The 27,285-nt window shown below is 37.5% G+C and overlaps 1 protein-coding gene across 2 annotated transcripts in view; it reads left to right on the top strand.

The window, feature by feature from the left end:
* The first annotated feature begins 2,869 nt into the window (after nucleotides 1-2,869).
* The window catches only part of LOC129578813 (uncharacterized), a 37,688-nt gene continuing 13,272 nt past the window's right edge, over nucleotides 2,870-27,285 (top strand). For both annotated transcript variants that reach the window (XM_055467969.1, XM_055467970.1), the window contains exons 1-2: nucleotides 2,870-3,471; nucleotides 24,407-24,498. In XM_055467969.1, the coding sequence (XP_055323944.1) occupies nucleotides 3,384-3,471; nucleotides 24,407-24,498 (180 nt within the window). In that variant the 5' untranslated portion in view covers nucleotides 2,870-3,383. The remainder of the gene's footprint in view (nucleotides 3,472-24,406; nucleotides 24,499-27,285) is intronic.

Raw genomic sequence — 27,285 nt, forward strand, 5'->3', positions numbered from 1 at the left:
ATGGTAATTTTATCAATGAATACTTTCTATGAACAACGCTTGAAAATATTACCAAAATCCATAAGTTAGTCTCGATGCTTTAGCATATCTAGAAATTGAAATAGAGAAAAATTTAGCGGACCTCATTGAAAGCACTGAAGTGGAACGAGAATTAAATAGTAATGTCGAAATAATTGAAATGAAATAACAAACGGACACATCGACAATAAATATGCTCAATGGCAAAATTTTAAACATATTTGAAAATCGCTTGTGCATAATGTTTACGGTTGCCATCAATTTGGCCGAAGCCAAATATGAAAAATAATTAGCCGTTACATGTACGTTTGCTTTCGTTTATTGCCAAATTAGGCACTTAAATGGTTTCGGATGGGAATGCAATAGAATTACTCGGTATATTCGAATTCGAACGGCGTTAGTTGGCAATTTATTGTTCGTATCAATTCAAACTATTCCAGTCTTCATCATTCACATATAATATGGATTAATCATCCAACAATGATGGAGAAAATCGTCAAAATAATATAACCAACACTACTTATATGCAACGCATACGTTTCGTAATTCATTTGATTGTTTCATCCTAATATTCGGCAAGTGGAAAGAAATGCGGCAAAAGAATAGAACATTCATTCTCGAAACTAACAATTAGCAAGACACACACGTGTCGGTGGCACCGGCAAATCCAATTCGCAATTCGCATTATTAATAAATGAATGAAAATATGGAAAATAATAAGCATGACCGATGGAAGGAATATATTTTTGCTGATGTTATTACGTTTACAGTGGATACGCGCCAATCAGAACGTCCACAAATTAGAACCATTCGGAAAATGAGAGCGTGTTTGTTTTAAAATAAACAAAATGTGTCCCAACAAAACGGGCTTTTGCGTCACAGTTGTTCGAAAATCAGAAGTGAGCGTTGAAAAGCAAACTAATTCTAATTCTTGGGCATCCACTATATATACTTTATGATTCATGTTATGCCAAAATGTCTGTTGTCAATACACAGTAAAAACAATGATTCTAGCAATGTTGAGATTTGACACTTAACTTTGTTTTAGTACCATTTGCTCTAGAAAAAGTTAAAAAGTTCTATAATAAATACATGAAGCTTTGGTTTGTGATTTAGTACATTTTGAACTTTTTCTAGTACAAATGGTACTTAAATGGATTTTAGTGACAAATGTCATATTGCGGTTCTAAAAGTTAGAACCATCGTGTTTACAAACATACGTTTACCGATGGCTCAGCATCTCAGCATTTCGTATCTGCGGATATATTCGAGCATATCAACGACACAAGTCACTGTATAAGTGGCGTGCGATGATGTGCATAGCTACATCAACTACATACAAACAGAGAGTTTTACACAAAAACAGAGAGCGCAGTGTTTGTGTGTAGTCGATGTAGCTGTGCATATCATCGCACGCCACTTATACAGTGACTTGCGTCGTTGATATGCTCGGATATATCCGCAGATACGAAATGCTGAGGTGCTGAGCCTACGGTCAACGTATGTTTGCGTGTTTACTGTGTATGATTCAAATAATTATTATTATTTCATCGCTACAGCCAAACTGAATTGTTTGCTTTGAAAAAATAATTTTCATATTAACAATTGATAAAATTTGACAACGGACTCGCTGCAATCAAATGAGGTACACTATTTTTTTGTTTAATTTCTTGCCAAATTGCCCATAACCAAACGAGAACAAAGGTATGTGCGCCGCAAGCAAAACTCGGATGTTTGTTTATTTCATTTAATTGATGGAATTTTCAGTGTATTTTTTTCACTTCAAGCGCGACCATTTTTGTTTATTTTTTCAAACTTTTTTTTTGCAACATATTAAATGCCATGTGAAATAAATATACTTCATGATTTTTTTGTTGTTGCCGTTATTATGAAAAATGATTTTCAATATTAAAAATAAAGAATGCGTGTGTTTATTTCGCATAAAAATGTTGTTGCAAAATCTATCAAAATGGAAATGATTGAAAATTGCAACTGCAACTGCCATCAAAGTACTGAAATTCAATTTGGCAATGCGAATACAATAATAACGGCATATTTTCCCGATTTAAATTGGAATTATAAAAGCTTATTCAAATGTGTAAGCATCGGATGTAAGCATTTATTGTATATTCATTTTAATGACGTAGCAGGAAGATGGTAACATCACGAGATAACAAGGGCCTGTAGTGGGATTATATAAATCATAACAATTTCATGCATTTGGACTCATTATACCGTCAATCAAACATCATTAAAATCGGAAATCGATTGGTCACGACTACGTTTCAATCAAATTACACAAAATCGGTTTGAATGTCGTGTCACGAATTTATCAACTATTCAAGTGGTTGAAACAACTTAGCGCCTATTCTTCATCTCCTTTTCTCCTAGTATGGCTCGTGATGATCCTTTGTACTTAAAGTTCTTAACTCTTGATAGTTGTGAGAGTAAATTGCGTTTTCATGTGGTTTGGAAAACTTCTCAATTCCCATCGGTTCACTTGTCCTCGTGTAACCACCAATATATCGATAATTCAGACTGGGAACATTCGTTACACCCTTGTGACTTTCTGATAGCTTCGAATGTTTTTTTTTCCCTTTTCTTTCATTCTATCAAACGCAATCGATTGATTTGCAGATTCGACGATTTGCATAAATTTTCAACTTAGGCCACCATTGAAACCATCATTTTTGGTTACCAGTTCTCTTTGTTCACGTCTCTTGACATCGTTCTCTCTATCTCGACCAACATTTTTAGCTTGTTTTATATTTTAATTTATCTGAAAAGGTTCTCATTGAATTCACATCGAATGAATATATTTTTACTTCTTCTTCTTTTCTTTCAGGTCTTTCAATCATTTTGCCAAGCATCAAATTCAAATCAGCTCGAATCGAATCAAGTGCAGTTTAGGTTATCGCATTTTCGTTGCCACCCAAATAATGGACAATAAACTGTAACGTCACACCGAAACAAAACCATGTGAATTCAACCAATCATTTCCACCTTAATAGTCAATTAATTGCTGAGTAGAAATAAAGGAGAGGTAAAAACGGCGACGTGAATTAAATACACCAAACGCAGACAAGACCATATTATAGCTGGTTGATAAACCCAAGAGAAAGAAAATAAACTGTCTAAGAAAAACCACAACGAAAATTATCGACCGATTCGCTGATACGTCAAATAAGTCGAGAGGCAGAACGAATAAAAAAAATTCAAATGAACTTTGTTCCATGAGCATCATCAAACAGCAAAAACCGAGCATACTTATAATAAAACAACAGCACCAGCAGTAGCAGCATCGTCGACAACCACAACAAAACCGCTGGCCATACATCAAGCTACACATCAATCGCAAATTCGAAATGCAAACAATGGCGTTGAATTGCATGAGTTGGAAGTTGATCGGTTGGCCGTCAATTTGTTTGATGATCCTTCATTTATTCAATATATGTAAGTAATGAATTTTCTGCTGTATATTCTATCTGGTTTTTTTTTCTCTCTCTCTGTAACTGTTCATGTTTGTATATTCGTGGATTTGATTATGTATACATACAAAATTTGATACACAATAATTACGTTTAGTTCGCGCCAGTAAACATTATGTGTATGTGTATGTGTGTGTGAACAAAAAGTGAACGAGGCAACGGACGAACGGGAGGAAGAAGAAGAAGAAGAACGAGAGTGTAACCGTTTGATTTGTTGGAATTTGGCGGATAATGCGGCGTTCGTGTTGAATTTTTCGCATTTTTCTTGTGCTCGTTTTTCTCTGTGTGTGTTATTTATTTTATTGATCTTGTATGTTTACTCATAACACGAGAGTGCCCGATTGGCGCTATTGTTGTGTCAGTTTGTAGTAAATCATCAACTTTTATTAAACCACCTAGAACACAGAAATGCATAGAAGCAACCGCACGACGGCTCGAAGAAAGAGAGAGAGAGATGAATGGTTTAAGGCAGCCGACAAATAAAATGAGAATATTTGCCCGTCACAAAATAAATAAATATCGCTTCAAGGAATGCTTTTTTCCGTACTCACTCTTTCTCTTTCACTCGGTCCGTATTTCGCGCGCTTTTTTTTTTCTTTCTCTCGCTCTTCTTATTCGGTCGGAGTCCTTTTTTGTGCGCTTCTACGTCAATGATTACTATTATCATGCTCTGAATAGAATGAGAATCAAGAATAAATGCCTTAGCACCATAAGGTGATATGTGCGTTCAGTGGCGACATCGAAAACGACGATGACACTGGAGGACGACACGGTATGTGTGTATGTGTGTAGCACCGAAAAATAAAAACGCTGAAAACGAAACCTCAATAACAATAGCACCATAGATGAACAAGAAAGTATAAAACACTGAATGAACAAAAACGAACAGCAAGGGAAAAAAACAGCGTTTGAAATATTACCTTAACCTGCAATGTGTTTAATTTCCGTTCAGTATCTTTGCTCTACCTGTTCCTATTGCCATTTCCATCTTCTCGGCTACGGTCACACACAAGTAACAGTGCAGCAGTAGCAGCAGCACATTACCAAACATCTTTTGTCAAGTGGATGTCTCTGCACACGACTAAAGCGCATATATGGGAATCTGCACGGAATACAGAGAAAAAGAATGAAAAAAATCACCCACCACATTACTGGCTCATATGCACACTTGCATTTAGCTCGATCAAGCTTTCGAATGGCTTTTCACATTTCACATTTGAACAAAAGGATGGAATGGAAAGCAGAGATCGAGAGAGAGAGAGAGATAGAGAGAGAGAGAGAGAGAGAGAGAGAGAGTCAGAAAGAGTGTGAGTGAGAAAAAAAAACGAAGAAGGCAAATGATTCTGTACTAACCGAACAAACCACACCGTAATATACATATATTTTATTACCACGTATATGTATACATATACAAGCGAACAATTCGTCTTCCGGATTCCCCGTTCCCAGTCTCAATGTGCAACAACGAATATGCGATAGGTCGTCATCGTCGTTGTCGTCGCTTCGCACACACTCTCTCCGTATGTGTGTCTTTCTCTTTTGCTCTTGCTCCCTCTTTGTGTATTCCCGACATCTCTGGATCCCACATCTCTTCGCTTCACCATCTTTTTCGATTCCACCGATAATATTGAATTCAATAGAAATTTTTGTGTATGGAATTTTATTAATTCGCTGTTCGCTGACAATATGTCAAGCTCAAGATGTTGAAATACCATAAAGATATTGAATGATTCACGGCATCTTCACCACCACCCATTCACCGTGTATGTGGTGCGATGATCTTATTCATTGTTTGTGTGTGTATGTGTCTTCCATTTTGTGTTGTGTCAGGATGAAAAGAAAACGTTTTTGAAGGCATTGCAATGCCCAAAAATATTTTCGATCGAAAACAAACACATTCCCCTGCCCAAGAACCGATGACTGCTGCATTGTGAAATTTCATGGTGCCACCACGTATGTATTAGACCACGACTAAGCGTATTTTTACCTAAATTTATTCCATGACCGTCGTTATTGTCATTGTCATCGTCGTTGTCGTCGTCGTTGGTTTTATCACCGCTTCGGTTTCGTCCTTTTTTCCTATGCTCTTTTCTCACTCATTTTTTGATTATTTTTTCTTTTCTTTTTATCCATTTTACACTTTTTATTTATGTATACTGCAGTTTTTTTTTTCATTCTCTTCACAAAAGCTTCCTCTATAGAAACAAAAGCCGATATCCATCCACTTGAAGCATTGTAAAATGAAATTAATCAATGGGTCCCCTCCTAATCGAAATCAACTGCAATTGAATAGGAGAGCTGTGGTGTGTGTTGGTCGACCAACCGACCGACCGACCAAACCAAAGAGCCAACAATTTATCCACTCGATGATTTTGCCTGAGTATGCTCATTTCTTTCAATTGTTGATGGAAAAACAAAATCAAAATGAAATAAGGAAATGAGGCAACGTTAAGCTTACACCTAACAAACACACACATATTTCTTATATGGATTTACATGACTGGAAGACCGAGCATGGTATACAGTGTCGCACGTGCTTCACTCCACCACGGGAATGGGCTTGCAATATGCCACTTGTCAAAATCCACACACAATTAAAGAGATGGAACAATAAATATAAAATCATTTTTGTTTCAACACTCCAGTCGTATCCTACCTCTCCTTCGGTCCATGTGATGATGCTTGTTCACCATTAATGTATTTGTTTTTGTTGTTTTTTCCTTCTTCTATCCGTTACGCCAACAAATGTTCGATTTACGCACGCAAAAGCGAATGCCATCGACTTATCACGTATTTTTCTCATTTATCATTTTGATGTGCATTTATTCCACTCACAATAAATTGAGCTTCCTTCTACACTGCACACACACACACAGAGAGAGAGAGATACACAAATAGATGTATTGAGTAGGCTCTCGATTTGAAGTATCAAGCAAAAGTGGCCTGGTTTTAATGTGCCTCCATCGTCGCCGTTGCCGTACAAACATTTTGAAGAGGTTTGGGCTAAGATTCATCGCGTACAAGAACATCATGAAAAAAGACAGGCCAATTTCTGTGGTGGTATTATAGCGGTTCAACAAAACGATCACACTACACATTCTTGACAAACAATTGCGAATCGAGATTGAAAACGCATTTAAATCCCCGGCGAACGTGCAACGCAAAGAAAGCACCACACAAACACACCGACTATTCGCCTTTGCCGAAGAGTCAAACAAAATTACAACAAATTGACTATGCATATTGTGCAACGTATATAATCTTCAGCTTGATAATAAGACACAGATTCACAATACAAAACAATAACAGCAATGAATTTTTGTCTCTTGAATGAAAAAAAAAACAAAAAACAAAAAGAGAATGGACAGACACAACGAAACGTAGAAAAAGAGAAGAGAAAAAGCACGATAAACAAGCATCGCTTTTTTCCAAAACAATACCACCGGAAAGCTCAAATATATTTCTTTGTGCGACTCAACACACACCGTCGATGGCCGGTATTCAAATCAAGACAAAGGACGACAAAAGATTTACGCTGCAGCCAGACGAACTCAATTTGCAACAACTACAACAAAAACGTCGCGCCGCACGGGCTTTAATATAAAAGCAACAAATCTGCAGACAGCATCAGTATGAAATGTTTTTAGAGTTGGCGTTCATCAAACACACTTTATTTTACTAATATATAAAAATGACTTTATGTCCGCTGTCCTTTGAGTGGCTCTCTCTATCTCTCGTTGCCCCGTCGACTGGTCGCATCGTCGATTTAAAGCAAAAGCGTTCATTGTCGATGATTGTTGTGTGTACAACAAATGTTCATTCGTACTTGTGTGCTGCCATTTCGACAACTAGCAACCAGCAACAGCAGCAGCAGCAAAAACAACGACCAAAAGGAGAAGCTGCTTTAACAAAAGCATCATTAAGTTCTTTTGTTTCTGTTGTCGAATCCTTCAATCGGATAGAATTATAAGCAGTATCTCTCTAGTTTCTTGTCGTCTCAATGCTGGTCGCACAAAAAGTAATTCGTCGAGCATTCATTGAAGCTCAATACGAAATTTGCAATAAATTAGTATTTTCTGGAGGAAGCGCAAAGAAAAATTGCAAGAGATAGAGAGAAAATGGGGCAAAAAACAAGAAGAAGACGAACAAAAACAACAAGAACAACAACAAAAAACGTGAAAAACGATAGAAAGAGCGAAGCATCTGTTTCAATGGTATATTTCGTTTAATCGTAGCCATGGATAAATTTAACGCATATGCAGTAAAAACGATTGGAAAATATTTGCGTTCGAAGTTTCATTTATAGTCAACGATTTTTCCATTTTCGTTCCGGTTTATTTGTATGCGATGAATATATTTGCTGATGATCGTAATGGATGTAATTATGGTAGTTCGGTTGAGATTGAGGAAAATGCCGAGGAATTGCGTTCACAGTAACAATTTTGCTGTGCAACATAAGCAGGCAGGCAGGCAGACGGGCAGACAGTCTGTATGGTGTGATATTTGAAAAGTGCTTTTCCTGCAGTTGCGATGGACTTGTGCAATTTGCAATTTAAGGCTAAATCAAACATGATAACACCGACATTCAAATCAATCAAAGTCGAGCCCAACAGACAGAAACTACAGTTGTAATGCACTTCTTCTCGCGCATTTCAAAGGCCACTGCGTTGAAGAGCATGGTAGAAAGCAGGATAGAGAGAAAAAAAATATCGAAACGGAAGAGCGCAACAATTACATTTCAACAGCACTGCCTCTGAGGATTGTAAAAACTTCATAAATATTTTCATGAGCATAAAACACCGTGAGATAGAGGGGTTCATATTCATAACAAGTATTTTTATGATTTCATTCACTGGATGTATGTGTACTTTTTTCTCCTTCATCATCACTTCTTTTTCCACTTTATTCGCTGCAATTCTTGCTATATTTGTAATTTTTTGTTTACTTTTGAATAACATTTCCATCTGAAACAGCACTTTTACCTACACTAGAATAAGCGGAAGAAATAGCAGTAGCAGAAAAAAGTTCAGAAAAAAGAATCACCCCGATTCAGTCTACGTGTGTCTGGAATGAAGTCATGTTTGCGGTTGTAGAGTGCCGGTGTTTTGCTTTCTCTTCACTTTTCCCAAGCACTTCAGCATCACTACTTAAATTACATATATCTCTATTGAAATGCTCGATTTTCTCTCTCTTTCTGTGTTTCTATCTCTCTTTCTCTCCATTTTATTCACTCTCAATGAATGAGGGAAAAGCCCGCTCCTCCCAAAATATTTAATCCATGTGGTTTCACATTATTCAGAGTTGAAAAGTTCATTGCAAAAACTGAAAACCGTACACATAAATATTCAAAGCCAAAGAAGCAAAGAAAAATGCTTATAAAGTGGACGGTCGTCGGTCTTGATTTACTGAATGCTTCATTCACTCTATCCCTTTCCCTTAAATTCGGTGTGTAAGCCACATCAAGTGAGCGAGATAGAGAGAGATAGAGTGAAACATAGTGGAAAGTATGAGCGAATTCGACACGAGAATTTTAGTGGGCTTGTATAAGCGAAATACTTGCACAAACGTAACAATGAGACGTACCAAAATGCATCATGAAAATAAATAAATTTTGTGTATAATTTGGTTAGTGAAAAATGAATGGCGAAAAAAATGTGGAGCACAACCAAAATGAAAGAAGCTAAGGCTAAGGGAAAAAGCAAACAGAAATGGAAGAAGAAGTGAAAAAAACAAACACACACACACACAATGTGCAACAGCGAAATCGCTTTGAAATACAAACATGAAAGCTAGATAAGCTACCAACTGAACAATATGCTGTCGTGTTTGACAACAAATAGCACAAGACATTGCATAAAACTGCAGATTTGACCGAAATTGCTTACCACATTACACGGCAACGAGTAATATTCTAAAGGACACACACACAGCGCACATACCCAGAGAGATATGATGAAATGTTGAAAAATAGAAGACATGTATTAGTCCACTTGTAACAGTGTATTTACGCCAATTGATTTTCTTGAAAATCGGATCACAAATTCAGATACACACATTCTGTTCCAATGAGACACAAAACGAATACCGACCAGAGACCGATCAGTCTCTCAATGGACGGACACAACCGACGAAAACACCCAGAAGAAAATAAAAATAAAAGACAACACAAAGCTTAACTCCTTTCGTGGGAAACTGCTTTATTTTGATGACGGTGATTATTTATATTCCTTTTTCTGCTATGTCAATTCTTATCTTCATTGTTCCATATGAAGTTCCGGTGATGCTGCGTTCGCTTGTCATTTTTCATTCCAACATTTCATTCGGTATTCTCTCGTGTTTTTTTTTCTTCTTTCGCTCGGCTTTCAATTCATATTCTGTCAACTCTCACCTTACACTTTTCAGCCACAAGCGATTTCATGTCATTTCATATAAATAAATTATTCACTTCTATCAGCTGTGGCATCATATAGCTTTTGGACATGGTCCGTCATTGTTGAGCGATGTGCACACATTTCATATATATACGCGTTGATATCAATTTTCGTCACATTTCTCTACATATATCTGTCGAATGCGAAGCAGTCACACTCAAACACATAGCAGGAAAGACTTTTGGAGTCACCCAGAGACCACAACAACAGTCAAGTAGCAGCAGTATGATGGCCAGTGAAATTGATTTTCCATCACAATTTATCATCAACAACAACAACAACAACAAAATGTGCTATTCTCCACTTTCATTGATGCCGTTTCGCTTTTATTATTATGTGCTGTTTTTATCGGTCGCTTATTCCAATGAATCGATGCTCAATAAAAAGGGACTTTCGACAAACAAACCGTTCCATTCAATGAATCAGGCGCTCACGAGGCAAGTCAGGCAAAAACTAGTCGCGAAAGAATTGCAAACGAACAACAACAATAATGGAAAAAAGAGTGTAAACATGAGTTTCTGTCAAATAAAAAAGAAAACAAATATAATGCTTCACTGCTCAATTTAATTAATTAATTCGTTTAATGAATGCGAATAAAGTGGCGAGCAAGCGAGCGATAATGTGCAAACATTGATCAAAAACACACAAAATTCCGTACACATGCACAGGGCTCACATTGAACGAACAGCCACCACCACCGAAACACCGAGTGTGCGAGCAAGAAAAGGCAAAAAGCGAAGCCAAGTAGTGCAGAGAGAGAGAGAGAGAGAGAGAGAGAGAGAGGGGGGGGAGACAGTGCAGAGACGCACCAACCAATGTGGAAAGTGGAGTACAGAGCGAAAAAGAGGAAGAGAGAGAAAAACCATGGACAAATATCTCTTGCTCTCAATGACATAGACACAAAAGTGCACAAATAAAAATACATTCATTCCCGTTGGTTTTCGCTTTTTATCTTCTGTTTCCGACAGGCAATATATTAATTTACTTATGGCGCGCGAGCGCGCTCGTGTGTGTGCGTATGTTATGCAAGCACTCATTTTGGATGCTGCGTGTGGACAAATCCATGCCAATTCCAAAAAAGCAATTATTTATGTCTAATTGCCAGAGATCTGATGATGTGGCATATCGCACTTGACGACAGCTGACTCTTTTCATTCCGTTCAACAGTGTTCACACATGTCCGGAAAAACTCGTGGCCGCATTTTACCACCGCAAGTTTGTAATAAAACTATGGGCCGAAATGGGGGAAAAAACAATATTTACATGTTTCACTTTTTTCTCTCTCGCTTTTTTCTGGTAAAATCTGTAAATTATAACGAAATTTTCAAGGCTCGTGATTTTTATTGTTGGTCATCAATCAATCAGCAGAACAAGCGTATGCATGTCTCAACACGTTTCGATAATTTAATGGAATTTTATTAGGAGATTTAACTCAAATGTCAAATACGCATGGTAAATTTCGAATCAGATATCGATAGGTCGTTTCAATTAATTTCCATATATAGACACACACACACATTCGGATGCATCGTTTGAATTGAAATGCAAAACATCCGATTTCTCTCCACAAATCAACCAATTATCAATATTATAATAACCGTGAAATAATTCGATTAAATTCCAACATTGCCAATTAATCACCTGACATTTATTCGGATGTCGGAAATTGAATTGATTGCGAAAGTAATGTAATTTCAATTTTTCGGGCTAAAAAATCCAGCCATGTTTAAGTCATGTAAAAAGTAAATTAAATTTTGATTAACACTTCAGTCCTGTGCGAGGAGAGAGAGAGAGAGAAAAAATTGAAACAAATTGGAGAATGTATGACGGAAAAAAGAATTATTCTTGCAACATTTTAGTCAAAAAAGATGCAGTAGCATCCGTGCGGAATCACAAGCATACAACACTGTTTGCACTCCAGCTGAGTGTACTTTTCATTTTAAAATGGGGTGCGCGTTTTCAACGAAATTAATTTTCCGGAAAAAAATCGTACGCAATAAGAATGAATCACAAACATGAGAAATGGTTTGATGAGCAGTTGAGTTGGTCAGCTCATTTGTTGTTTTTTTTTTGCCATGCACTTTCTATTTAAGCATGAACATTAAAAATTATCCCACGTTCAGTGGCATAACCAAATGCTTTTCAAGTACTCGGTCCAAATCATGACAGACAAGCAATGCCAATGAACTCATTCAAAATTTAACACGTAAAACCTTTAAGACTCCCGAAAAATTATACGATCGTAGCTCTAAAAACCAAAGGCAACAATTCTAATGGGGTAGAAAGAAAAAAATGAACGAAACTTTTTAGTGTCTGACATAATTGCCAATGCATGCAAAACCCAGTGCCCACCCCATCAAAAACATTGTATGAAGCCATAAGTTTTGTATCAAATGATACGTGCATGGAAATAGTTTTGAAAACAACAGTGTGATGGTGTTCAAATGTGTTGTTGCTGTCGGCAAAATTGAATCATTTCAAGGGTGCTCCATTCCCACTATCTCGCTCTCGCTCTCGCTCTCGCTCTCGCTCTCGCTCTCGCTCTCGCTCTCGCTCTCTCTCTCTGTCTTCAGTATACACAAAGTCACACACACCTATACCAAACGGTACGCACATGTCACACTGATGCATGCAATCAAGCGACTGCGACTAACCATCATCATCGTTGTTGCACTTTTTCTTTTTTTCACTCATTTATTCCGATGTCATGATAAGATCTCTCCACTTATTTTATATTTTCTTCGTTTTTTTTCTCCTGCTCTGTTCACCATTAAATCTCGACTCTTTTCTTTTGCTACTTGACGCTTATATTACTGCAAACAAAAGTAATGCATCAAATAAATAAGCGAAAGGACAAACAAAAACGGCGGCTACAACGCACTTTTTTTCTCTTCCATACCTTAGAAGAAAAAGAGTGAAAAGTGTTTTCGAGAGGAAGAGAGAGAGAGAGAGAGAGAGAGAGAGAGAGAGAGAGAAAGAATGAAAGAGTGAGAATGGACAAGGACCCTCTATAAAATTAAAGGAAAAGCTTTTCATTGTTAGTTGCATTTAAAAAGTGTTCTTCTTGAATAATTCACACTGACTGCGGTTAGGTGTGCAAGTACATGCGGTTTTTAAGTCGGTTGAAACAAAAAAAAACAAGCAACTTTTAAAACATGTTAAATGCAACGAAGGAACGAAAAATTTAGGTGAAAAAAGAATGCTAGAAGAAAATTAAACTCAAACACAGAAAAATATAAGGACATTATCGATAGAAAAATTATGTTAAAGTTCGCTATTTTTTGCTTGCTTGCTTCTATTCGCTCAAGGAATCGCCCAACACTCTCACCACACGTTCCATTTACGTGCATTTGAAATGACCAACAAAAAACATTAGTCATACTTGTACGGTTTGATGCATCGTTTTATGACCGCATTTCGTTCTTCGTTTGCTATGCGCTCTCGCCTCTCCGTTGAATTTAATTTTCGATATAATATAGAGTTTTTGGCGCAAAATACGACGTCCATTTCGAATGCGCCAGCCAAACCGTGATCTCCGAATCGGAGTGCTTTTTTTTATCGGTGACAAAATTTAAGTGAAATGCTTTCTCTCTCTCTCTCTCCCTAAGAGAAATTCACTTCGATGGGAACGTCCGAAAGAACAATTGCACGAAATAATAAAAACAAACCGGCACAAAATGAATTGGTGTACCATAAAAATCATAGTGTGTGGTAATCAGTTGAAGCGAAATGCTATTATGTACAGCGGCGTTGTGAACATGAAGGTTGAGCTTTTTCCCAGCACAACATGTGCATCAAATGCAAACAAAAGAGAAAGAGCACGAGGACCAAAGCTCATAGTCAGATGACACGACGACGTATGAAAGATGAACGAAAAAAAAACACATGAAATCCGAATGTGCTGAAACAACACTTATTGCATCGCCATATATCGAGACTTGATTTGATTATCCATTTGTAATGGAGCGATCGAAATAAGTTTCTGTCGCAAAAGTAGTCAGCATTTGAGACAGAGTGAAACAGCAGAACCGAAAAAAACCCACACATATGAAAGACGAGAGGAAAAAAAATAACAAGCGCCAACAGTTTTGTTGACCTTTGCACGCCGAAGTTTCACTGCATACAGAATAGGATAATTATATATCGCAATGGCTGGTCAGAGTATTCCGAGGACATGAGAGAAATAGGGGGGGAGCTTGGGTGACCAAGTCATCGCTTTCGTCGTCGTCGTCGTCGTCGTTGTCGTTGCAACACATTGCTCAATCGTTTGTGATGTGTGACGTTGATGACTCAAGTACTACATAAAACTGAAAATCGACATGTCGCATAGATGAATATCGGTCGTGTGTACGCCTCTGATTCACACATTGGAACAATGACACATGAAAAGATGCACACAATTTGGTTCAATTGTCGTAAAAACACTTCGATTTAGTTGGGCATGTTATTCATTTGAATGCTGTTCCATATTGGGTTTGATTATATCAGTCAAATCTCTTGTACTTTAGTCAAATTATTGGCTTTCGGTGTAACAATTAAGGGTCAGCCCCCATACTTTGCGGTATCATAATTTGTACATTGCCGTTTACCTGCAAAACATACCAAACATTCCGAAATACAATGTTGAGACGACGCTCTATTAGACTGTGCAATCGACAGCCGAGAGCAATGGAAAGGCACCCACGCGACACTTTTCCATCGTTTTAATTGAACGACGTTGAATCAAAAGCCAAGAGGAAAAAAATGGCGACAATAGCTATACGAATAATGCGACCAAGTGTATTAATAAATGACAATGTTTATTGCACAATTATTCGCCCAAAATGTGTTTGTTCTGCGAAAAACAATCGAGCATATAGATTGAAGCTGTATGATTATGACACATAATGAGGGAAAACATAGTATTCGAGCATTGTAACATGCTCTTGGCATACTAAAAATTGCATTAAGTAAGCGATTGTTTTCATTTTAATGTCTGTATTTTCTCATCATAAGGCTCCGAAACAAGCAAGGATGCGAGAGAGAGAGAGATAGGGAGAGGAGAGAGAAAAAGGCAGCAAGAAGAAAAGAGCGAGAATAGTGTGCGGCAAATTCTAGTGTTGCTGTACTGAATGTGAGTGCATGCATTTGGAATATCGTCGAAAACGAGCAAAATATCAACGAATTGCAGGGCCACAACAATCTGTGCTGGAATAATAAAGATATTGAAGCGAAACGAGAATGACGACAGCCATGGTTGATGTGGTGGCGATGATGATGACAGCTTCATCCAATTCTCTCCGGATGTGTTTTTCGCCATCCTCTCTCATCGCATCCACTTCTGGCCACCGCAGAACAATGCGGCAACAGCGAACATTGTTTGGTTCATACCTAATATTTTAGATGACACAAGAATAATAACAACATTGCTGACAAATCACAAGAACATTGCAAAAAAAACTCTAACCGGAGTAGAGAGATCGAGAAAAAAAGGAGCGCTCGCGCACACACGACCGACGCACAAAAAGTAAATAACACAAGCAGATAATAGTTGGAAAAACTATAGCCCGAGTAGCAGTGTGGTTATTCGCTTAGTGCCCATCTTCCATGTGCTATTTATGTGACCGCTCACTCACTCGCCGGCCTATCAGCCAACGGAACGGACTGTGATAGCAACAACAGTAGCAATTATTGTTTGAGCATTGCGAATGAAATGTGCCGTTCGCATGCATTCACATACATGCGTCTTATTTGAATCGAACACAAGGACAGGGTGAGCATTGAGCAACCAACCACCGCTTTTATTGTTCAGGAGGAGGAGGGGGAGAGAGAGGCAGATGTGAATAGAATGAGAGGTAACACTAATAATGAATATAGAACATTACCGAATTTTCAAGTGAAAGTGTGTATTTGAATTCTCTCTCGGTGCTGCCTTTTGGTTGCATTTTAATCTCGTCGATTTGTGTGTCTCTCACACCACGTGCACGCCACCACTGACTTGTTTCTCGATTTGCGAGCAAACGAATGAGTTGTTTGTAGAGCGCTCACATGTTCACGATAAGATGAAGAAAAATCAAAAAAAAAAGAAGAGAAGAAGTCGAGGGCGCGCGCGCAAACAACGCACGGCTAAATGAATTCATGCACAATTCTTAAGATGGTGCATTGAGCCTGCCTGCCTTGGCGCGTTATCGAACATCAAGAAGTGGAAACAAATCATTTATTTATGTTACAAAAATGACTGCAGAAGACATTGCGCAATTAAATCCAGCATTTCAGCAACGAGAGAAAGTCAGAAACGAAAATGAAGCGAAAGCAACGAAAAAAAATCCTATAACCGTTGCAAGTACGAGAAAAATAAAGGAAAAAAGAAAAAGAAAAGACAACAAACACGCCAAGACTAAAGACTCGAAGGCAAAATATGCTTTCTGTTTCTTCAGTCGTATTGGGATATATTACGACTGAGCATTTCTCTCTCTCTCTCTCCTGTCTCTGGATCGGGCACGACACGCAAACACAACATGTGAAACGAAACGAATACATTACGGATTCACCAAGTGAAGCAAATGAACAGAATAAATTCACTTATGTTGAGCACCCTTTTACTACTCGACTCTTGCTCACTGATGTTGCCACCGCCGCCGTCGCCGTTACTACCGTCGTTACCCGAAATCGAAAAGCATTTCGCTAACGCTCTCTCTCACTCACGTATCGCGCGTACCGAAACTTGTCAGATTTTTATGACTTTATTATAAATTGCCAACGATCTACCTATATATATACATTTGTGCAGAATAATTACAATTGTTGAAATAAAGTACCATTTATCATGTGCGAGATTGCAGCCACTTGCTGCACACTTGGTTTTGTCTCCAGCATCTCGCCGTTTCGTTCTCATGTCCGTTTTATTTCGCATAAATGATGATAATTTTCGGCACTTCTGTTGTTTAACGCTGTCTATTTGAGCAAGATTTACGATTGCACTCGTCGTCGTCGCCTCCTTTTCTTTTCCATCTTATTCTTTTCTTGAAAATGTATGCTGGAAATTAAATTTATAAAAAAATAATCAAATATTCGTCTGTGATGCACAAACTCTAATTACCTGATAATAGATTTTCCACCTCAAAACATCATTGAATCACAGTGCGTTCTCTCTCTCTCTCTCTTTCTCTTTCCATCAATTGAACGCATGAGAATATTCTTGACCTGCGAAAAAAAGTTCGTTCCGAAATGCCTCATACATTCGTATAGCAACAAAAGAGACTCAAGAAATAAGTGAGCATAAAAGTGTCCAATGATTATGGGGCACTTTTATTCTCACTTTATTCATGGGACTCTTTTATGCAATACAAATGTATGAGGCGTTTTAGTTGTGCATTTTGACTTGAGGCTTTTTTATGATAATTTTGATAACAAGGAATGCGAATTTCGATTTGGCGATAGCACCAATGGATTGGGCACAATAAATACTGTATCAAAATCGAAAAAAAAAAATTTAAACTTTTTTTTCGATTTACGGCTGTATTGCGACCGTCAACATGGGAAGTTTGTATGAAAACCTCGGAACGCCGCTGGTATTGCATTGGCTTCTATGGCCAAATGTACACATGGAAATATCTCGAAAACGGCTGGGTTAATCGGCAAAACGGACCGCGATGTCACTCCCGAAGGGAGTGTAAACACCCGGCTGGTTTGACGGCCTAGAATACAAATCCGGTGGAATTTGGGCTGATCCATGGATTCTCAGGATTCGACCTGATTCTAGCAGTTCAATTGTATCAACAAAACATAGGTAGAATGTGTTTACAGATGCACATAAAAAAGGAAGCACTGGAATCTGGCCAAATCCTGAGAATCCATGGATCAGCCGAAATTTCACCGGATTTGTATTCTAGGCCATCAAACCAGTCGGGTGTATACACTCCCTTTAGGGAGTGACATCACGGTCCATTTTGCCGATTTACACAGCCGTTTTCGAGATATTTCCATGTGCAAAAATGTAATAATATTATATTCAATTGCATTGGCCTATATGGAAAAAAACTCGAGCGTCGAAAACTTATGCTATTTCGCTCACACTTATGTGCAATTATCAAGTGTATTATAATCGATTGTTCGACGAACAACACAGTTGCTTGCTGGTCCGATGCTGAAAATTAACGCGCAATAGACATTGCACACACAAACGAGATTGTGCATGTTCTGGCAACGTTGCTTTTTAAGCGATTATGAATGAACGTAATGATAAATTTACGCCCATTCATAATCGGTTGCAAATCGACGTTGCCACGGTCGCAATACAGCCGTAAATCGAAAAAAACTTTAAATTTTTTTTTTCGATTTTGATACAGTATTTATTGTGCACAATCCATTGGTGCTATCGCCAAATCGAAATTCGCATTCCTTGTTATCAAAATTATCATAAAAAAGCCTCAAGTCAAAATGCACAACTAAAACGCCTCATACATTTGTATTGCATAAAAGAGTCCCATGAATAAAGTGAGAATAAAAGTGCCCCATAATCATTGGACACTTTTATGCTCACTTATTTCTTGAGTCTCTTTTGTTGCTATACGAATGTATGAGGCATTTCGGAACGAACTTTTTTTCGCAGGTCAAGAATATTCTCATGCGTTCAATTGGAATATGTTTGAGTTTTCGATCGTTGAAAACGTATATTTTATCCGCATGATTTGCGATCGACAAGATTCACTTGAAACTTTTATATGGATGTAAGCTAAACATATGAAATATTGCCGTTTAGATAAAACTCGAACAAAAAAAAATGAACGCAAATTGAATTAATTAACTTCACAGAGGAAAAGAAGAAGAAAGAAGAGTATATCGAAGCAAAATGTTACAAAGTAACCGAGAGAACGAGAGAAAGATAGAGAGAGAGAGAGAGAGAGAGAGACAGCAAAATGATCACACGCATTTTGAGTTGGTAATTATTCATATCACAAGTAGCTTGCACATTTTCCACATTTCTCTGGGTGAGAAAAAAGTGTGTTTTTGTATTGAGCCGATCCGAACAGATGTCGCCGTACCAAGAATAAACGACACGGCTCATATTTCACCGATAAGTGAGTAACAGGGAAATGACTGACTCGTAAATAATATTTGCTGTTGTATTTTTTGCCACCTGATATTATGCACCCGACGCACGTTCCACATCCACACATTCCGTTCACTCAGTCATCAATTCATTCCATCTCTCTATTTTTGCTGTCGAAGTTCCTCAAACGCTGACTGATACAGATGAGTTTACCTGACGCAAATGTAAATGTTTGCGAAATTTTAATTTGGTTTCATGATTGCGCTTGGAAAAGGGAACATTTTCATGGCATTAATATAAAATCGTGTGTGAAACAAGTGAAAAAAATTAGTCAGAACGGGAGAGAGAGAGAAAATGAGTGAGGGACTGAATGGTGAAGAGTTGATATACGAGAGTGAAATTTATTCATCATCAACTTACATCAAAGTGACTTCCACTAGCTCATACGCTTTTCGGTGATAGACCAAAAAGTGATACAGAAAATGGAAAAGAAAAAGTAACGAGGAACCGTCGAAACCGACGCAATTTGTAGCATGACGCATGAATGCAACGACAAAACGTTGCAAAATAATTATTATTCTGGGGAAAAAAATGAACGAATGAGCACATAAGTGTGCGCAATATACATCAACATATTTAAAATATCGTCGGTATAATTCATACGATATCTTCATCATCCGGAGCGAGTTTGCCGGCGGCGGCAGCGGCAATGACGATGATGGTGACGGTAATTGTGTACCAAGCCGTTCTACTCGTCAGCATCAATCAGAGATATGCGCTTAAAATGAAGCGACTAAAAATTATTATGTGCTCTTACGTAAAATTAATAATATCAATCAAGTTAATTGGTGCGTTGTTAGTTCCATCGTTAATTTGAACATATTAATGAAATCCAAAAAGCTGCGTCAAAGAAGTCACACGTGTATGTGTGTTCGCCTCGCATGTTCCAGAGGCAAATTCACAAACATGGGCCGTAGCACGAGTGAGTTTACTTTTCACGAGTGCTAGCTACGATGACTTTATGCTGCTGATAGTTTCCGTTTTGTGTTAATGGCATGCCTATTTCCATGATATGCTACTAATGGACACATTTTCGCTAAGGACTTCCATGTGAATAAATTTTTTGTATACATATATATATATATATATATATTTTCGCCGAACGTTAGCTATTGCAACGAGGCTGACAGCATCAGTGGCAGCAGCTCTTTCGGCTTTGCTGTTGGAGTCAATATGAACATGCAGAGGTTTGGACCTTTTTGCCATTCACTGTAAAAGCCATGCTCAACAAACTTTTCTTAACTATCATGACTCACAACGATGAACGTAAACGAAATCTCAAGTACACGAATAAAATAACTGATGATAAAGTCGACGGCGGTTACGATGCAACGATAGTTGCGTGAAGTAAACTTGTTAACTTTTTTGCCTATGATACACTTGAAAAAGTGGAAAAAAGAGCAAAGAAATATGCGAGAATCAAGAAACGCAGAACTCACACAGCAGCGCGAAGGAGTTGTTTGCCTTAATTTCATTTAAATTAAATACTTTTCAGATACTCATGAACACCCCATATCAATATGGATATGGCCATGGACGAAGTATTTCAGTGGTGGAGTGTGGCACAGCATGGAATGAGCACAACTTCTGATAACTCGCTTAATTTAAGCGAAGAAAAAGAAAAAAAACGAAACATGTGCTCCGTACCATTTAATAGAGTCTCAAAAATCCATATTCAAACAACTTGAAACACTGATTGTCGAAAGTTTTCTCCGTCGCATTTACGATGTAAATGTCTAGGGGAATATCACGCTTAAATTATTTCAAATATTTAAAAAAAATCCAATTTATCTCTAAGAATCTGTCGTATGAAATATGATGGATATTTGTGAATACGGCGGAATATTTTGGATTTTTGTGATTATGAATGATATTTAAATGTATTTATTTAGATTTAATGCAAAAAATCTCAAATATCTCCAAAATCCACAAAAATCTGATTTATTTATTCGAAATATTCGAAAATATGTCATGCAATTGATGTTTATTTCAAATATCTCAAATATCTCACAAGATTCAGGAGCGTGATATTCCCCTAGGTAAATGTTCTTTGATTTGTTGTGTATGCGTCGACGAGAGGATGGGGCGCATTTACCACTTACAATTCTTTCAATCAATGAAATTATATGGCTCGCTTTATTTTTTGCGGCGAATCAATTAAAATCGCTAATTATTCCGAATGAACCATTTAAAATTTTTCATCAATTGACACATTGAAGCGAAATAAATGAAATTAAATTATATGAAAGTGCTTCCATACGTCACCATTATCATGGAATTTTATATTAAATAAATTATGCAACGAACGCATACAAATGGCCATTCCAACTGGTACACTTCATTCTCTTGTTCGTTCGTCCGTTCAATCGGTCGCATTCCGGATTCATTTATTATATTTGCCTGTTTATTAATTTACATTTCAATTGAATCGATGTCATTTTTGGCGGAAAGTTCTGCGTTAAGTGCAAGTGATGAACCAATGTGGTCGATTTTTGTGTGAAAAATGGTTAGCGGCCAAAAGCCGAGCGCTTTTAATCGATCCGTTTGTTTGTGCGAGAATAGTGATTGTGAGAGAGGGATAGGGAGCGAGAGCGGGCAAGTGAATAAGTGAGATAGAGAGACGCGATTGCATGAGGCATCTTATCAACAATAAAGAATGGAATAAAATCGAATTTTCATGACATTACATAAAGATTCCAGACGAAAAATATGTTCTGTTTCTTATCTGCTGATTCTCGAGCTCTCTTTCCCTCGCTCAAGATAGACAGAGCACCGTGCGCACAACACACCCACAGACATTTTACCGTTTTTTTTCCGATTCGCATTCTGGCTCAATTCATTTTTCGCCTGCAATTTTTCTACTGATGCAATTATATTTGCTTTTTTATGGACAAAGTAATAAAAGTTGAAAAGAAAATTTATGGATTTTTATGAGACAACATTAAATGTCTGTTGCGTAATCGGGCGATGGTTAAACTAAAAACGAAACGACACTAGCTTACTCATCTCATTCACTCTCCCGCACATACGGTTTGAGGAAAAACACAACGACAACAATAGTTGCAAAGAAAGAAGACGATGAATCGGGTAGAAAATAAAGCATATTTACCTATGGCGAACATAAAAAGTCTGAAGACACAAAAAGACAAACGCACTGTTCGTTCGTTCATTCGTTCGTTTTGGTCGAAGCGAAGAAAATTGAGGAAATAAAACAAACTGAAAATGAATAAAAATTGAACAAAATCGACGAACCAAATTGGAGAGATTTAACAACGATAAAATGGCAACTAAAAGTGGCGCTACCCATTTTGCATACACAACATTGCCATTTTCAAATACATTCACAGAGACAGAGTTAGAGTGAGATAGAAAGAAAGTCAAAATACAACCATTGCGACCAAATGCAAGCAACTTCTTCGTCGTCTTCGACTTCTTCTCTTCTTTTCGACTATATCTCGATTTTTCGCAAACATTTCAATTGCATTGTGGATGCGTGCGGTTGATTCAGTGTATGCGATTGTTAGTGCATGTAAATTTGCCATCGAATCAAATAAAAGCGCAAAACGAGCTTCGAAGTGAAATACGATATTTGTGATTCTGGTTTATTTTTCCTCATCTGTTTTGTAAGTTGGTGTATGCGTGCTTTTTTGCCCAAATTCTTCCTTGCAATTTTATGTTATTATTCCCTTTGATTTTATTTCTCTTGCTCTATCTCATCTCGCTTACTGCTTCCGTCTCTATCCCTGTGCTTTTTCTGTCGTTTTTCCGCCAATGTGAATTCATTTTATGCATATACGAGTTATGATTGATGAAGTTCTAATAAAAACCGCTTGTATGTGAATATTGCCTGCACTGGTTAGCTGTCTATACCTATGAAAAAGCTGGGTGATTCGCTATCTCTTCGTTTGCAATTGCAATAAATGCACCACATACATTCATTTCACTCTCGAAATGTTGGCCGCTCACAATGGATTTTTCATTCTTCATCACAACACTTTTTCCAATAGTCTAAACACGTTTTATTTTCGTAAATCTTAACTTCATATTTTCGAATGGTGTGCGCGCGTGTTCTTCTGTTCTCTCTCGCTTTTACCTCATTCGTTTAGGTTACATGACAAATTGCACTGAGTACATTCCCAACCCCAAAAACACGAATAAAATTTTTAAAAAAGACCTTTTCGCCGTAGAGTTTCAACAGCGTTTTTATTTTTTTTATTTTTTTTTCTCTCTCTTCATCTTGTAATGCATTTGGAAGTTTTTGGCAAATAATATGGATTTTCGATGTATGAATATGATCGAGTGTAGATTTGCTTGCCCAATTCCATACACGGTTTCACCCGAGAAAATATTCAATATTCCGCTATGATAAACTACAAACTGACTGTTTAGCAAGGCATAAAAGCATCTATTGAATGGTTATTCAATTGAGGCAAAACGAAGAAAATGATGAAGAAGAAGAGGACAGCAGAGAAAAAAGCCACGATTCGTTGTTCCAGAATATCATCATTTCGTCGCAAGCATCGTCGTTGCACTGAAATACCACAATGTGAATTTCAAAAATAACACTCACACACACACACACACGAAGTGTGCTCTGGGTGCCCTGCTCAGTTCAGGGCTGCAGTTTTGTAAATATTCCTAACGTTACAGTTTGTTGTTTGCCTCACGTCGTTCGATTGAGTTGAAAAATATTTCTTGTTTTCAATTTGTTCGCCATAAGATGTGCTTTGATGCTCTGCTGCTGCTACCTGTGTAAACCGTTGACGATGAGTATTCGTTGCCATGCTCTTGGCTCGGCAAGTTTCGATGCAAACAAGTCGAGCGCGAGGGTATTTTTTTTTCAACTAATTTTTTTTTCCTTTTCCTGGTGCAAAAGAGATGAAGCCAGTCGAGAAGAAAAAGACGAAAAAAAAATATTATAAATATAGAATCGCATAAAAATTTATAAGCGGCACGTGATGCCCCATTACTTCCCAATAATAGAGTAAACATCATCGTATTATGACTGAGAGTAAAGTGGAACCAGCAAAAGCCGCCGAAATAATGGGGTTTTTAACGAAGGACAAACACGGAAATTGGCTAGATGCAACGGTGAAGGAAAAAAATTTACACTCCCGGCTGTGTGATTTTATGAACGATGAATGCCAAACAACATTTCAATACGAGTACACACACATTCACACGCTTGATTAATAAACGTCGATGAGGGTAACCAGGGCTTAATCAAGATGCCAAAATTGCATCCACTTCTTAAATATATTTGGCACTTAAACGATATATATTTTATTTTTACCATTCTTCCATCCATTTTCATCTCATTCATTCCCTCTTTCTCTCTCTCTCTCTCTCTATCTCTCTTTCTATTTTTCTCGTGGCAGGTACATGTTTGAAAGATTTGAAAATTTATGTGCCTGAAGCAGTGGCTGTTGATGATGCAGTAACTTTATCGTGTTATTACAACTTAGAAAATGTAAGTAGATCGAATGAAAACGTATCGAAGTGACAACAACATCAGAACAACACACAAACACACACACACACACTTACACTTACTCACTGGCTCCGTCTCCCCGAGCGCGTCAATTCACTGATGTGTTTACAGCAACAAAAATGAATTTATTGCAACAAATAAGATATTTATTTCAGACGTGTATCCAGAAGCATGAATGAATGAGCGAGCAAATGTGTGCAAGTGTGTTCATGATCTCAATGCTGTGCGTGCATGTGTGTATGCTGCTGCTGCTACTTTTTTTCTTCTCTCGGAACGCGCATTTGTTCAAAAATCATTTTCTCCGATCTCATAGAGTCAGACTCATTCTCTTTGTGTGTCATTGATTGATTTTTCCGTTTGTAAAAGATGCCACAATAAAAACGGAAATAAATCCAAACCATATGAGCACGTTCTGATTTACCAAATCAACTGCATGAAAGTGAACAGAGAAAGAGTCGCGGCGATGAAGCAGACAGAGAGAGAGAGATAGAGATGAAGAAAATAACAAGAAAGCAACACCACTATTGTACATGCGATGCACATGCGAATTCGAGTATGAATGCCATATTAATATTTCTGAAGTTAAAACGCCAAAACCGTATGTTCTCTGCACCATGCACGAATTCCTCTGAATGAGCGACTGAATGCGCGAGAAGTGAGCGAACAGAAAAAAAAAACAAGTAAAAAAGCGTGGCTGATGACAGACTTTATGTTTTCAATATGTTTCGTGATATCTCATGCGATATTTCTGCGTGTTTGACTTTCAAGTGTGTGTTTGCGTACACTGATGGTTGCAGTCAATTTTGATTTTGTTTTCCGATGATGCTCGATTGCTTCATCGAATTTTTCACATTTATCGCATAGAAAAGTGGCTCTTTATTAAGGTAACCGTTTCTAATTTACAACTTAACACCCATTTAGTTGAAGTGTGAAATTGGAAATCGTCGTAGGGAGGTTCGGAGATTTGAAAAAAAGGGATAGCAATCGTGATCTTTCCGACGAAGTAGATCAACCTTAAAGGCAATTTAATCAAATCAATTTTACTCGATATATTTTTCATTTGGGTAAATTCACCATTTGGGCCAACACGCGATTCAATTTGTGTGTTTTTTTTTTTCAAAAGGGATTTTAAGAAAATTTAATTTTTTTCCCCGTTCGAACGAATATTTCTCTCTTCCTCTCTCCCGAAAGGTTAACACTAACGACCGAAATTCAGTTACAACTTTATTGCGAGACACGTTCGAGCATTGGTTGCCTAGGAGTTGTGATGTGGCGCGAAATAATCAGATTTTTCCAGTGTTCATAATTTCCAACCAAGTAAATTGAATGCACGTTGAATTCAATTGATGTCATACATAATAATAACGAAATAAAAACAATCATACAGCTGTAGTTAAACCCTTTACAGTGAGCTGATGCCATCGTTTTTTTTTGTCGGAACGAATTGTTCCATAATCCCGTCGAATATCGTTTCAATTGTCGTGTTTGAAGATTTAAATAGACACTGATTTAACGCTTTCCTTCAATCGCATTTTTTCACCCGAAACCGATTTTCAGTTGGCAGTGCCGCTGCTGTCGTTGCCGTCATTTCGAAACGTGCTATTTTCACACTGCTTGAAATCGAAATATTTCCGATATTTTATGCCGTTATTGTGCCGTTGTTGTTGCTGTTGTTACAATGCTAGTGAAACTGTTTCATAAATCGGCTTAGCAATACGGCATTTATGTTTTATGCAAAATGCTTGTACCTTATGTCAGTGTGAAAAGATACGCGAAGCGAAAAATTGTGCGACAACACACAACATGGTTTGAAGCGCGCTGCGTACACAAACGCGAGACTATCTTATAAAATAAATAGAATTATAAATATGGTTCGAACGGTCTGGTTGCAAACAAATCCTGACAGCAATAATGTCAACGTCGACATCATTTAGCAGCCAAAAACTGCATATGGTACCCGAATTCTTGAGCGCTTCCATTTTGGGAGTCCACTCCCTCTCCCCCTATGTCTCTGCCCCTGTCTCTGTATCTCAATTTCAAATTCTCTATTTATCCTTTTCGCTTCGTTTTTCTCTGTTTTCCAGACTTGGAAATGTTCAAATCATCCAATATGGAATGGAATTGCTGTGATTGCGTCGAAAATATTTTCGAAACACCAATCATTCATGCGTGAATTCCTTCAACTCTTCTTCATTTGCATTGATTTCAGCTCACCCAACAAAAATCGATAGTAACCATAAAATCGGAGAAAACAAAAGCACTTATAAAAGGTGTTTACGTGAAATAACGAAAATTCAAGCGAAAAAAAAGCTTTCTAATGTTTTCCCACCGATAAGAATTGTTTTCGATCGGTCGTAAAGCAAAAGAAGATTATATCAAAAAGAGCAATGCTTTTTTATCCACTCCCTCGATGAAAAATTATGGAAAAAATAACTCGAACATCGAAAATAGAACAACGAAGAGTGAGAGAGAAAGAGAGAAAATGAAACGGAGCAAAGAAAAAAAATGAGGAAAATTGTAAATGTGAAAAGTTTATAAGAATGGCTAATGTGAGGTTGAGTTAAAAGTTGGAAAGAAAAAATATCGCCGTGGAAATGGTTAGTGCACTAAGAATATTGCACATTCATTCTTTCGCAGTTTATTAATCTTATTATTCACAAAATTTGTGAATGCACTATCAATGAATGGCATTTTTGTGTATGCGTGCAATCATCACGACCGCGAAATGTATATTGCGAGTGTGCGACTGTGCGTGTGCGTGTATGT

This window comes from Sitodiplosis mosellana, unplaced genomic scaffold, assembly GCF_009176505.1.
Source record: "Sitodiplosis mosellana isolate CC-2019 unplaced genomic scaffold, AAFC_SMos_1.0 Smas_scaffold_6226, whole genome shotgun sequence".
Taxonomy (NCBI): Eukaryota; Metazoa; Arthropoda; class Insecta; order Diptera; family Cecidomyiidae; genus Sitodiplosis; species Sitodiplosis mosellana.